We start from the raw sequence: 15,136 nt of genomic DNA, 5'->3' as shown, positions 1-15,136 counted from the left end.
GTCTTCATTATGTTATGTAATCAATTTACATAACCTGAGACTTTTTTTATTGCCTCACTCTGCCTGGAAGATAAATGTTAACAAAAAGCTTTTTCTCCAAACTTCTGTCAGAAGATAGCTTATATCAGTCTCTAAATAATTTGATGTTTTAGGTAAAAAGTCAGATAATACATTTCGAGCATTTATTTCTAGAACTATAGTAGAATTGACTCGCTCATAAGAAACGCGTGCCCGTCTGATGACGTCAGAACCACAAGCAGCCGCCAGTAGGCCAGCAGTGAAGGTGACGTACTATCTCATTACTTCTTGGTTTAGTATATATCCAACAAGTGTTCATCCAGCACTACACCAATTAATGGACTCACGTGGAGCCTAAAATACAAGTATCTATCACGGTATTTTGTTTATTTTTTTAAACACTGTCAACCTGAACTTCGGCTTTAAGTAAATTAGCATACGGCCACGCGCAGTAGGTAGACCGTTTCTCTACAGCTACATCGACATTTCCAGCTTTAATCTAAGCTAATAGGAGACAGCAACACAGCAGTATATTCAGGCAAAACACACCGACTAGCCAAGTAATGCTGCGTTTAAGGTCATCACGGTGTTGTGTCGAGGTTTGTTTCCCCGTGACTTTCGTCTCTCCTTCAGCTCAAAGGCAGTCCTGCGGCGCGCGCACACAAGCGCGCTCACTGAAACGGTTTACGACGCATGTGCTCAAAGGCTGGGACCCCTGAACCTCTACGGCAAAAAGGAACACCCAAAACTCGGTGATTTGACACAAATTACCAAAGAAAAAAAAAAAAAAAAAAAGAACAGTCTGATGCCTTTATATAAAAAAATAAACTGCCACATTTTTCCAGATACAACAGTTTACTTCTCTTGACATGTATTTATTCTATATTTATTTAAGAATCCCATATTACACATTTATTTTCTAGAAAAATATAGCTGTATCATCTTTCCCTTTTTTTTAACTATATCTATATTAAAATAATGTATTGACATATTCCAGTGGCAGTGGATGACTCTCTAATGTCCACTGACCTGATTAATTAGCAAATGTATTACCCTAATCCACATATATGACAATAGCTTTTAAATCGGTGTCTAATGAAAGGGCAAATAATGTGGTTGAAAAGAGTAGTTAGTACTTGGGGAATTTGACTGTTTTCAATCAATAAATTAATACTAAAGTATATATCATTTATGCGTTTACTGTTGACTGTCTGTGGTTGTGTCTACTTAATTGTTAAGTGTAAATGTTATGAAGCAACTTACATAATGACCCTACAAATATCCAGGACATAAGAAATTAAGTAAAATGAGCACAGTGTCTTTGTTTTCTTGAGCTGTGGATTAATTATCAATTAATTGAATTAATGTCTCAGACACTGAAACTATTCACCATTTTTTAAACTAATAGTGTTTAATGATTTCTCCTGTCCTAAATTGGCTTAATTTAAATGTTGTGAAGACATTTCTGAAGACTTTTTTTCTTTTTTTTTTTGCTAAGCTAGGCTATTTGCTTTTGAAAAATATTTTGGACAATATGCACATAAATTAAGCTGGTATTTATTTTCTGATAGGGATCTTAATTGGAGAACTTAAAAAATAAATAAATAAATAAATAAAAAAGACAGCATGCCAAGACTAGATTAAACAAGGCGGACTGATTCAACACACGGACTGATGGACTGGGGTTTTGATGGAAATGGACAAGAATAGATGTTTCTACCACTTGATGCCCGAGGGCAAACTCCAGCTTCAGCAGTTGGCTAGCAAAGGTGGCCTATTAGCACGCTAGCCATGCGAGGTGTTAATATGGGCACAGCAGACACCAGAGGACAGCACTGTGCAGGAACAACCACAAGATGATGGTTAGTGGCTTTGTGTCCAGCTTATGGCATGGCGGGCGCTAAACAACTGCAATACTAGAAAAGGGTAAGTTAAGAGGTGAAACAGCAAAATCTGCAAGCTACAAAGCACAAATATTACTAATCTGGAAAGTTATCCGCTGGAAGTGAAAATGTCTAAAATTAGGGATGTCAGAGCAGGTGAGCTATTACAACAGAAACAAATGAAATGTTACCTGTATCGTAACCTTTAAACAAGTAATCCTTAAATTGGATGCATTAACTCATAGATGGAACAGGGTTTTTGTTGGTTTTTTACATACTTTTATGAACATTATTATCTACTTTAAGCAGACAGTAAACAGTAAATCTAAAAGTTAATGCAGACACATTGAACAATCCTCAAAATTTTCGTTTGAACAAAGTCATACCTTCTTTCTCGAAGTTTTTCAATGTACTCAAACTTGGGGGTCAGTGCTCCGTTAGAGGTGATCACAGCCTTGGGGAAAGATTTAATAAAAAAAACAAAAGGTCACATCAAAACTCACAAAATGTATGTGAATTTCAGTCTCTAGCACAAAGAGGGATGGGTGGATCCATGTGCATCACACGGTGTGGTGCAGCTGATCCACTCTTTTTTTTTTCTTCTTTTCTTTTTAGTTCCTAACAAGTAGCCGATACTTTTTATAAAAAACATTTTCCCTCATTTAAGCTTCCAGGTAAGCCTATAGTAGCAAGCAATGTAAAAACAAGTAGTGAAATCAGCATTTAACACGCAGACGGGAAGCTATGAGTATCTGCATGACTGGAGCTTCAAATTTTAACTTCTCTGCAGCATGTAAATTGATTTCAAATATAAAAACATGATTTTGTTGCTCATCTATTCTTATTTTAGATCCTAATATGAGCTTATTAACAAACTTATTTTCTCTCTATCAAAGTATATAATCAGTATAACAGGTGACACTGTACAACTCACATCTCTGACTTGTGGGGTGAATTCCTCTTCTTCTAGTGGTCTTGTGGCATCTGAAGGCAGCTGGTTAAAAAAATAAAAGATTAAATTTTCAAATAAAGCAGACTAAAGCAGAAGAGACTTGACTACTTCAACCAAAATCCAGATGTCTCACCATTTCCCATATGTACGGGAAGAGTCGGTCTCCAAAGTATTCAGTGGCTTCGATGGGGAGCTGAGCGGGAAGGTTGTCAATGGAGCACATGAGGATTCCGTTTCCTTCCACGCTACCACCATCACAAGCAAAATGTTACTAAATGATTACTTTATCCTATAATCTAAACATGGACACAATGTCTACTTTATCAGGTCCACCCGTTCAACTTTCTGTTAACAGATATCTAATCAGCCAGTAACATGACGGCAACTCAGTACATTCACCATAGACATGGTGAAGAGGACTTGCTGAAGTTTAAACCCAGCATCAAAATGAAGAAGAAAGTCTTTGTTCTTGTACTTTGTCTTTGTAAAAACTACAGTCTGATAAGATTTATCATATTTATACCACAGCATCTCATTTCTCTCTACATGATTTCTGTAAATTACACATATAGGTGATCACACTCCAACATGTGGGACCTTATGTGGCTCCATCCAGCTGAAAATCTGACAAAAAATTCAGATTGTTAAACTTTCAGGGAGGTTAAGATGGAGACACTCCTGCTGCGAACCTCATGTCCATCACAGAAACAGCTGAACTAAATCCCCCATTATTGTAGGAGTTTCTGAGTCGTATCATGACTTCAAACCGAGCCTATATGTTTTGTAGGTTTTATTAATGTCAACATGTTACCTGAGATCTGAACCTTAAGATATTTAGAGTAACTGCACTCAGTAAAACCATCTTTATTCACTTCATCTAAACATTCAAGTTAGACTGTTTTTCTTTTAGGTTTTTTGTTTCCTCGCTTCAGTCGTTTATGGAAAATCTTTCCCTGATAAGGTTCAAAGACGTCACTTCACAGCTGAGTGCCACATGTTTACATAAATGACAACAGGAATTACGAGTGAAGTGAGTGGATTTGTAAAAGTGGGCAAGGTGGGACACTTGGATCGGTGTGTAACGTGAAGATTAATCTCTTTTCCTGCAATTTAATCGTTCAGGCCTAGTCAGGACCATTTTTCCTGATGGAAGCAAAGACTCAGCTTGGTTAGAGCTAATACGTACACTTGTGTTAAGGTTGGGGTTCTGGCTGTCCACGATAACTGTAGTCAATGCAGTGTGCTAATGTCCTCTACACACCCCTTTAGTTCTGCTGTTATAGGCAGATGCTGCCAGGGGACGTCCTATGATGCACTGGGCCCCTTTCTGCTCTCTTTACTCTGCTATTATATTTGTCTGACATTGTTGTTGTCATTCATTTATGGTCCAGAGAGACAATAACAAAAAAGAGAAAAATAACATTTCTGTCATTGTTTTGAATTGTTTGTTTAATGAACTGCATAGGTTTTATTTCCGCAACTGTAACGGGACGGTTAAAAACACATATAAAAGCACCTCAGGACCTGAAATCTCTCATATGTAATATAAGGATTTGTACACAAAGAAAAACTTGAATAGAAACATGGATGTGATGCTCCCAAGAAAATGTACCATGATATAAACGGTTTGCTCCTTACCTGTCGTGATCGATGTGTTGGTCAGCGTCGTACATGCAGAAAGGCTTGTCGATGGTGGTGCATTCGTTCATGAACTCTATAGATCCGCCTGTGTCAGCAGATATGTCGCAGATGGCCAGAAGTCTGCAGAGAGAGTGAGGAGGGAAGAGATGTCCAGCTTTTCCACTTTAGAGCATCAGGAATAAAAATTTCATCTGAGGGGGTAAAAAAAATTCTTCCAGTGACTTCAGGTCCCATGTCCTTTCGTTTTTGGGCTTTTTAACTTCTACATTTCCTAAAATCCTAGATGTGATTTTTGACAGCACATTCAGATCTGATTAACAAGTTCTGTTGTCCAAACGAGCTCACTCCAGTTGTGTCGACCAACGTCAAGCAGACTTATAAGCACAGGACGAGACGACTGGATGACCCCAGATTTGTGCAAAGTTGGTTTGGATCAGTCGTGTCTTTTTTTTAAATTTTTTTTTTAGCTTCAGTCAATACAAAATGCTGCTTTTGTCTTCACTGAGACCAGAAAAAGTGAGCATATTAGCCCAGTTTTAACTTCTGTTAATTTTGGAATAGATTTTGTTTGTTTTTGAGGTCGTTAATGGGCTAGCATCATCATATTTCTGTGTACTCCTGTATCTATATACCCTGTTCAGGTGTTTATATCAGGTATCCAAATGGTCCTTATGGTTCCCAGGTCTAGACTCAGAAACGGGGTTTTTAGGTAGCTGGCTTGACTCTCCAGAACAACATAACCCTATGAATCAAAACTGAAATTACTGCAACCATTTAAAGCAGCACTTCCTAAATTTGACAGATTTTGTGACGCACCCCTTGACGACGATTAATCTAGTATCCATCTCCATCTGTCTCCGACCAGTAAATTAGTTTAATGTCAACTTTGTCTTATCTCTTGCTCTGTTCCTCTCTCTCTTTTCCTTCTGTCTACCAATAATGTTGTCTGGGGTTTCCTTGCTTAATAACATTAAGAACAATCCATGTGTTGATATCCAGTTGCTGGCGTGTGACACAGTGCTGTAAAGCAAAATGTGACTGTACCATGATGCTTAAAGCTGGGGGAAATCAGGGTGAGAAGTGGCAGTTTCTCTTCCTTGGGGTGCTACAGAGTAATATTGGCTCTAGGATTGTGCATGATAAAGGTTACTGTGGCATTAAAACGAGTCAGACACACAGGAGTTTTAAGGTCAGGCGCTTATGTAATGTTACTTTAAAACTCTGCTGAAAACACCTTTTTACTCTCCAAACCTTCAGTTCAGGATTAGCTTTAGACATTTTGTTATTGTATTTTCTTTTCAGTCACGGTTTTATTCGGTTCTGTTTGATGTGTATTGTCTGTGCTGTTGTATTTTTACCTGTAAAGTTTGGTCAACCTTGGATGTGTTTCAATAAGCAATTGAAATCAATTTGACCTCAACTTTTCATTCATTTTTTAAACTAAATTGAGCTTTGTAATCTGTCGTTGCAGTCCCTTTGTGGGTAAATGAAGAACATGTGTTCATGTGAATAGAAGAATCAGAAACATGTTTAAAGATTCTTTCAGCACCGACCATTTCCTGTTTATATCAAACAGTGTTTCATTCCCTCTTTTAGTGGTTCTTTTTTTCTTTTTCTCACACCAAGTTGCCTTGAAGACTTTTTATCTTGTTTCTGTTCTGCTAATTGAAATTTTGTTGCCAAGCTTTTCGTTTCTTTTGAGTTTTTTTTTTTTTATTCTTGTAAGCTATTATATTGTTTGTTTAACTGCTGTTTACATGTGAAACACAAACGTTTTACCTTAAGAATGAAGCCTCGGTGTCAACAGTCAAACATTACAAGATGTATGCTGTATTCTTGCTTAGGTTAATGGGACCAGGGCTGAAATGGCCGAATGGAGTCTGATGTTACACTTTTATAATGCCGATGTATGTGGCAGGATCGACATGGTGACTGATGACCCAATCCATCAGGAGGACATGGTGGTGAATTCTGAGGTGATTATCTGAAAATATATCCTCTTCTTAACAAAGCCAGAATCAAGAAATCTGTGACTGGGTCTGAGTAGATTCACCTGGAACCCACTTGAAATGGTGAATGTAAGCCTGTCACAGTAACAAATTTTGCCATGGGATTAATTCTCAGAAATTATTGCAATAGACAATAATATTGCCCTAGTATTGTTGTCATTTTGAGACCATTTTCAACTAAAGTAACAATAATGCAATAATTAATGCAAGTATACCCATTCAAAGAACAACATATTTTAACTTTATAAAGAAGATTTAGCTCGATGTGCAGACTAGACTCATCCAGTCCCCAGTCTGCTGAAACAGATCAGAATTTCTCCTGGTTTTGGCAATGTAGTGATCTGGAACATATGGTCTCTAAACCATAGATCATATATGAAAGATGGACGGAGCCTCCGACGGTTAAAAGTGAAACCTATGTGGAAGTGCATAAAACTGCAGTTCCCCTTCATCCGCTAGGGGCTGCAAAACAGAGCAAATCCCCATAGACTCCCATGTTAAAAAGGCCAACTTCACAGCAGAAATAAACATGTTTACAGCCTGGTTCAAAAATCCATTTTCTGTTAAATAGGTCAGGTTTACCTTCATGACAACTGTAGGGGGAGTGAATTTTTTTCTAACTCACCTGTTTTAAAATAATTTAATCTCGAAGTTCGGCATATTTAGGGGCGTGTCCTTTTGATTGACAGATACCCAATCTACCGCTTCAAGTCAGAAGAACGACAACAGCGGTTTTTCAGCCGGTTAACAACGTGACTTAGCTTTAGCACGCTTGCCTCTGTTAGCTAGTTAGCTCCTGTTATCTCCGGGTTAGCTCGCTTAGCTCTTAGCTACAGAAAGCTCAGAGTTCGCTCGATGTCAATCATCTACCATGATGTTCACAGCCCCCCTCTCAGCTCCACCTCTTTGCCCATATTTGTATTTTCTGGGCGAGACGACGCGCATGCCTCTGCCAAGATGGTGATGGTAGAAACCGCCCACCGAGCTTCAATTCAGTTCTTCAGAAACCTATGGGTGACGTCACGGAGGCTACATCCATCTTTTTATTTACAGTCTATACTCTAAACAATATGTAACACATTTCCATTATCTATGATCAAGCTCATATATGGGGACATATTGGAACTTGACCAGAGGTGGAATGGTAAAATGTAATTTTCATGTCATTGTAAAGTTGTAGAACTACCATTTGTAACATGTATGAAACAGGAAATGTTTGCAACATTTTTCAAAGTGTGGCTTTTTTAACAATATTAAAGACCAGCATTGCTTTCCCAACCACACTGTATGAGTGCCTGTTTGTTCAGGTCTTTTTTTTTCCCAGCTGGGAAAACTGCAGTTGCTGATTGGTTTTGAAGTGCAGATGGAAGCTTGTTGTATTGCCAAGTTTAGTTAATATTGTCTTACGAAAATTGCTCACCAAAAGTGAGAGAGTGAGCAAGACAGAAAAGAAAGACAAATGAAAATTATTGCATCCGGTAAACTTATTACGTGCATTTTTATTAGTCTGCAATTAGTTGACTTGTCGCTTATTGTAACAGGCCTAGGTGAATGTTTGTATCCTCCGAAAATAAAAACAAAGGACTTTCAGTGAAAACCAAAGAACAGCTACCACATACATCAAAGAACTAATATCTGATTATTATTCATCATTTAATTCATTCATTTATTTTCTGAACCTGCTGAAGCTGAAGCCTATCCCAGCAGTCATTGGGCTAAAGGCAGGGTACACCCTGGACAGCTCGCCAGTCCATCACAGGGCTGCGATAGCAACTATCAACGCAAATTCAGCCAATCCTTGTGAATTCTGTCATCTTACACGCAACCTGATATACAAGCATCATTAACTTTATTACCCGTTTCTGGATATTAAAGCAGAAATGTGAGAGAAATTGTAACCCATTTGCCAACTAAAATCACAACTAAGGATTGCGCATGATTCTTCCCCAGTGTTCAGACAACTTCTCATACAGAAAATACAACTTCTCAAAGCAGGTGGCCCCAGTTTGTTACCGTATCTCCACCCTCTCTCTCTTTCTGTGCTGCTTTCCTGTCATGCTACCATCTAATAAAGACCCCAGAGCTTAAAACCGCTCCCCCAGTGTTGAGTATGGAAGTGGAGGTGAACTGTTCTGTATCACTGTGGTTGAAGACAAACGAAAGCCATCAGCTGACAAATATTTTTGGACAGAAGTCAAAGATCAGAAAATGTCAGAAATGCCCAAAGCAAAGAGGAAAAATCACCATGATGGAGTTTATAAGGTCCAGTTCTGTCGAGAAAGCTAAAAAAAAACTGAACATATATTCTTCCCTTTTCTTTCTTTTAACTTCAGCAGCTTTGTGGAATTATTAAATACTCTCCCAACGCACTTATTTCAATGATTGCTGTAGTTGGAATTTAATATATCATAAATACATTTTAGATGCTTTTGGAAGTAAAGAAAAGTCCAGTAAAAACCACCACAACTTTGCTCACAACCTTTTACAAAAGCTGATGCCAAATCGGGCATTTTAGGTCAAAACAATCACTTAAAAAAAAAAAACAAAAAAAAAAAACATGCAAAGTCCCGGATGGGACAAATAATAAACAAGTCCATACAGCATCCTGAGATAAGTCAGATGATAGTCCGGTGCGGTGTTCTTACTTGTGCGGCAGTGCAGGTGATCCCTCTTTGGTTACGGGAATGGTTTTGTGTGGCCTCATGAGTCGCTGGGCATCATGCCGCCTGAGGAGTCGGGGTGTGTGGGGGTCCCAGTAAATGCCGTTTATCAGGCAGTTTGTGTAGGGGGCCACCTGTGGTACAGATGACAGAACCAGAAAGAGAACCTCAAATTGTTTACTGGAATGGAACCATGCAGATGCTTCTTTTTTTTTTTTTTCCCACAAATGTTATTTTTTAGCAAATATTTAAAGTGCAATCCATTAAATGTTTGTACTTCTCTACCTGCTAATAAAGTTACATGTGTATAATGCTAAATAAGCTTCAAAGCTGTTGCATTACAATTGATGATCATTGCGACAGGATTAAATTTATTTCCTTCATGCATCCAAAATAATCTAAATTCTCAAACCTGAAAAGTTCATTTTTAAGCAAAAAAATTAAATATTAAATCCTTTTAATTAAAAAAAATTGGAAAAAAAAAGAACATTTTATATTATACATATATATATATATATATATATATATATATATATATATATATAGTATAGTATAGTAAAAAGCAGACATTTTACTTTATGCAACATTTAAGTTTCTTTGGCTGAAACTTATCTCAGGGTGCTGTATGGCTTTGGTAATGATTTCTAAAGGAAATTTTACAATTAAAGACCATTTGAGCTGAACTTTTACCTGAATGATAGTATCATTATCATGATGCAGTAATCACTTCAGGCAACAGATTCCTCAAAGCTAAAAAAAAAAATTATGCAGCAACTGTGTGAAGCTATCTTATCAATATGCAGCAAAATCTCAGAGGAATGTTTCCACCACCTTGTTGAATCTGAGACAAATAATTAAGGCAGTTCTGAAGGAAAAGGGGTACTACATTGTACTGGAAGGTGCACCTGATAAGGTGAACAATGAGTTTACATGTAAAATTATCATCATTTCCTGATCTTCAGTCTGCGATTTATAGCATCTCTGTCATTTAAAATGTTATTCAAGAGGAAAGTTTTTATTTTTTTGCACAGTGGATTAGAAAAAAAGGATATCAAAAATGTCTCATTTAAATCAGAAGTAATACAAAATGCATCACTAAAATAATCTATTAAAAACTAAAATTAACTGGTTTTAATTGAAGGTTTTGATATTATTTATTGATTGGAATTAAATATTGAATCAAAAAGCTGAGCAGCATGTTCTGTCACATACTGACACATGTTTACAGCTTCTGCAGACAAACAGAAATAGAAAAGTCCTGAGTGATAGACAGGAGCAGGTGTGTGTGGTGTCCGTCGTGTGGTGGTGAGACGGAGGCAGAGAAACTCACGCTGGTCCTGAAGTGTGACGTGTACAGTTCCGGGTGGTTTTCGTACTCCATGGGGTCATAGATGCCATCGCTCTTCCTCATCAGGTGATGATGTCGGCTCAAAACGGTGGCGTAAACTTTAGTCATTTCTGATTAAACAAAACAGATGCCACTGACTGCAGTTTTCTGTTGATAACATAAGTACTCTAATAAAAATGTTGGTGCTTTTGTGTTTTTACATCTTTTTAAATCCACTTTTAAGACAATCTGACTTTTAATAATGTTGATCACATGTAAAAACTGTCGTAAGAAACGTCAGTTTTGATAGTTACCTGCTGACATCTGGATCTAAGCATGCCAGGATAAAGCATGTGTAAAAATATGACTTTAAATCCTAATTTTTAGCCGTCAGACCTCAGATATACAAGTTACTGTGAAGTGTTTCCGCAGCGCCTTTGGTGAGATGTTGCTGTGATCTAAATATAGACAATGATCACCAAAAAACAAGCAAAAACTACAGTCATGCGCTACTAGGTTTTTCTGACTTATTGTCCAAATGTTTTTCTGTGATAGGAAATATCCAAAAATAAAAAAAAGTTTTGCAACTAAATGAAAAGCCCTGACTTCTATGAAAAAGAGAAAATATCAAGAATTTTGAGAATGGTAATGAAGTCCTTGCTGTGATTGCATGTCCAAAGGCAGGTTCGAACAATTTTAAGAAAAAAATTACATATATTTTTCACTTTCAAACTTTTAAAAAAAGAAAAAGAAAACTTTTTAAATATTTGGATATTTTTCCTCAAACTGGCTGCGAGCTTAACTACAAACTGCACAACACCTATAAACACAGGTCCTTGTGTCACCAGGCAAGTTAAAGCTAAAAATAAAGAAATATTAATGCTGTACCTCCAGTTTCAGACACATCCTTCAACTCATGCGGTTCGACGTACTCAACAGGAAGCTCGTTGATGATGTCTTGGGCTCCCTAAATAAAAAGGGGAAAAAACAAATGAGTGTTCAGCTGTATGTACTGTTTTTGTGTTTTTGCTTTAAACATTCTCGTACCTTGGAGACATTTCCCGTTCCTGTAAAGCAAAATGTGACGGGGCCGATGGATTTGGGCATGAGGCCCATGGAAATCTCATAACCACAGTCCCTCACGGCCTGGATGGCCTGGCTGACGTTCCTGTAGTTATGAGCCATGCCGATGTGCTGCAAACAGATGGAGGAAAACTGTTTTTAGACTTCACTTTCAACAAAGAGAGACACTCGTTGTTTGTTTTGGGATGAAATGCATGAATAACGGCTTTCTCACCATGAAGGGAGTGTGATGGCCAAGAGCCAAGAAGCGAAGCCCCAATCCATGCAGGATATTGATCATTCCTGAACAAAAGAAAAAAGCAAAACAATCACTGAATGAAACTAAAGTTACTGGCAAAATGGCAATGTTTCAAGATTCTTTTCAATTGTCTTCAGTTTTTTTGTTATATGTATATACACTCACATTTTTTATTTTCATGAATGTTTACTGCCTTATAGTTATATTAAAGAAGTAAATAAAAAGGCAACATGTTCCAAAAGATCTGAGACAGGAGCAAGAAAAGACTGATAAAGTTGGGGAATGCGCAGAAAGCACATCATTCCACAGTAAACAGGGGCCTTATTCAGACATTTTTTAGTACCATTTTCAAACTGAATAATAAAAGCAATTTATCAAAGCTTTAAAGCCTCCCACACCTTCAGATATTTGACCTTCAGAGGTGTCCTAAGTGGTTAGGAGTTGCCTGTAGATGACGGAACTGAGGCGAAAGACGTGTGTGGACGTACTGGGAGGATGTCTTGGCCTTATCCGATGATGAACAGCTCATCAAATGGTATTGTTTGGACACAGCAGGTATAATCTATGTTACCGATTTAATAAGGGATGTTATCGCACCATTAAGGAAGCGTAGAGCTGTAACCTAATTAAAAAAGAGGGACTTTATCACTTTATAACGTGATAGGTGAGTCCAGGTGAGTAAGGCCCAGGGCGAGGAAAGACACCAGCTCCTCCAGGGAGAGTTAGGAGGTGTGGAGGAAGAGCGAGTGAACCAGGTAGTGGGAGTCAACCACCAAGATGGTGCGATGGTGCGTGGACAAGATGGGAGAGCACACTGGGTGGACATAATGAAGACAGATTTCCATGTTGTCAGGTTTCTTGTGCAGGCAGTCTATGATGTCCTGTCAAGCCCAGAAAACCTCCACTTCTGGTGGAGGAGAGAGGCACCTTCCTGCCACCTCTGCCATGGGCGGGGCTGTCCTGAAGGACTGGCTGATGGGTGCTGTCGCTACGATCAGGTGTTCAAAGCAGTTCCTGATTCTATCAACAGAAGCAATCACCATCATACCCCTAATAAGAGAAGCCACAGGCAAGTTCACAGGCAGAGGCTGGCCTCTTCCACAAAGCCTCAGTAAGGCAGCTGCAGGTCGACCTGGGAAGACGGCTACGCTTCCCCCAGCACATTGCAGCAATATCCTCCATCCAGACATGAGAATCGTCTCCGAAGGTTTAAAAACATGATCATGCTGGAGCTCACAGTTCCCTGGGAAAAGCTCATAGAAGAAGCCAACGAGTAGAAATGGGTTAAGTACCAGGAACTAGAAGAGAAGTGCAGGGCAAGAGCTGGAAGATATTCTATCAGCCCATGGAGGTTGGATGCATTTGGACAGTCATTCTGTAAAGTCCGATGCATTCTAGATGTGACTGGAGCCGCAGATAACAGGACCACCAGGGGCTGCTAGTAAAGCCAGGTGGCTTCGAATTAAAACGGTTGAATATTGGGTTGCTTCTGGTACACAAGGTAGGGCCTGATCCCCCCCAGCTGGGTCACCAGGATGAGGGTGTAGGAGGGTCTAAGAGACCCGAAACACTCAATGACCCCAAGTAACATCACGGAAGAACTGCACTAGTGCATCCAAGAAATCATGTCATAAAGAGACATACACACATTTTTCATTTTCTACCTTCTAAAATTCAGTCTGAAGTTTTCTTTGATAGTTTTGGTCTTTTCTAGCGAGAGGAAAATGAATAAAATTTGTTTTCATTCATTTTGTCCTGTTGAAACATCTCTAAACCCTCCAGGTGATTTCCATAGAAGCGTCATATAATCAATTATCCTCATCATGGCTTATGCAGGTATAATATTTTACTACAGTGTTTAGAAAGACTAACCTGCTGACACACACACACAAACAACCCACCGCACATACACACTCATACAAACACATAACGCTAAAACTGTCTTTTAAATATTTTACCACATACCTGCAACACCAGCCCACTGGCCAAAAGCTACAATGCGATATCCGTTGGCATCGACCATCTTCTCGTAGTCGATGAGCCGAACCTCCTGAAAAAGCAGAAGTTAACTTTATTACAAATTTTAAGGATTTGAAAATAAAAATGAATGGTTTTCATTTCTTTACTCAGAGTCAGCTGTCTATGAGTTAGAGGAACATGTGGAAAAGTAAAGAAGACTATTGGCATAAAATTGGGTTTATTAAACTAAAACTGATTCTGTTGGCTGAAAGTTCATGAAGTCATTCATTTTGTTTGTAGAGCTGCAGAGAAGAATTAATGTCTAAGTAACAGTGTTATGATGAAAAAGGAAAAATGAGAACAGTTACAGCTCTGAAGAGGAAAAGATGTGCATTCACTAGAAGAAAACTGAAAAGATAAATAGTAAAATAACAACACATCTTAGGTTATTCGTCTCCATCTTACTGCTTCATCCTTAAAAGCGTTACTACCTTTTTTTTTTTTTTTTTTTAGGATTAACCATAGACTGTATGTAAAAAGATGGACGGAGCCTCCGTGACGTCACCCATAGGTTTCTGAAGAGCTGAATTGAAGCTCGGTGGGCGGTTTCTACCGCCGCCATCTTGGCAGAGGCATGCGCGTCGTCTCGCCCGGAAAATACAAATATGGGCAAAGAGGTGGAGCTGAGAGGGGAGCCGTGAGCGTCATGGTGGATGATTGACATCGAGCGAACTCCGAGCTTTCTGTAGCTAAGAGCTAACCGAGCTAACCAGCTAACAGAGGAAAGCGTGCTAAAGCTAAGTCACGTTGTTAACTGGCTAAAAACCACGGTTGTTCTATGTTCCTCTGACTTTAAGCAGGAGATTGGTACCTGTCACTCAAAAGGACACGCCCCTAAATATGCCGAACTTCGAGATTAAATTACATTTAAACGGGTGAGTTAGAAAAAAAATTCAGTCCCCCCACAGTTGTCATGAAGGTAAACCTGACCTATTAAACCTAAAATTTGTTTTTTAAATTAGGCTGTAAACATGTTTATTTCTGCTGTGAAGTTGGCCTTTTTAACATGGGAGTCTTTGGGGATTTGCACTGTTTTGCAGCCCCTAGTGGATGAAGGGGGAACTGCAGTTTTATGCACTTCCACATAGGCTTCAGTTTGAACCGCCGTAGGCTCCGTCCATCTTTTATATACGGTCTATGGATTAAATAGATTAAAACTATGCAGATAACAACATTTAACAAATCATTTAGTTTTCATTGGTTCTAAAACAAAAGAGATAAAAGCAACTTTAACTGAACATTACTAAACTATCACAACAGTTTGTCTTTATATCTCTAACAAGGTGCCCCAAAATGTCCACTTCCT

General features: G+C 38.5%; 1 protein-coding gene across 2 annotated transcripts in view; it reads right to left on the bottom strand.

Annotated features, from left to right (window-relative positions):
• The window catches only part of aass (aminoadipate-semialdehyde synthase), a 32,895-nt gene that overhangs the window by 13,410 nt on the left and 4,349 nt on the right, over positions 1-15,136 (bottom strand). For both annotated transcript variants that reach the window (XM_079246611.1, XM_079246610.1), the window contains exons 4-13: positions 13,777-13,861; positions 11,788-11,855; positions 11,538-11,684; positions 11,379-11,457; positions 10,494-10,621; positions 9,149-9,297; positions 4,492-4,614; positions 2,987-3,098; positions 2,836-2,895; positions 2,288-2,355 (exon numbers count right to left, since the gene is read on the bottom strand). In XM_079246611.1, coding sequence (XP_079102737.1) covers positions 2,288-2,355; positions 2,836-2,895; positions 2,987-3,098; positions 4,492-4,614; positions 9,149-9,297; positions 10,494-10,621; positions 11,379-11,457; positions 11,538-11,684; positions 11,788-11,855; positions 13,777-13,861 — 1,019 coding nt within the window. The remainder of the gene's footprint in view (positions 1-2,287; positions 2,356-2,835; positions 2,896-2,986; positions 3,099-4,491; positions 4,615-9,148; positions 9,298-10,493; positions 10,622-11,378; positions 11,458-11,537; positions 11,685-11,787; positions 11,856-13,776; positions 13,862-15,136) is intronic.

The sequence above is a fragment of the Telmatherina bonti genome, assembly GCF_933228915.1.
Source record: "Telmatherina bonti genome assembly, chromosome: 2".
NCBI lineage: Eukaryota > Metazoa > Chordata > Actinopteri > Atheriniformes > Telmatherinidae > Telmatherina > Telmatherina bonti.
Note: the sequence above shows the minus strand (reverse complement) of the source record. Positions and strands in the feature narration are given on the sequence as shown.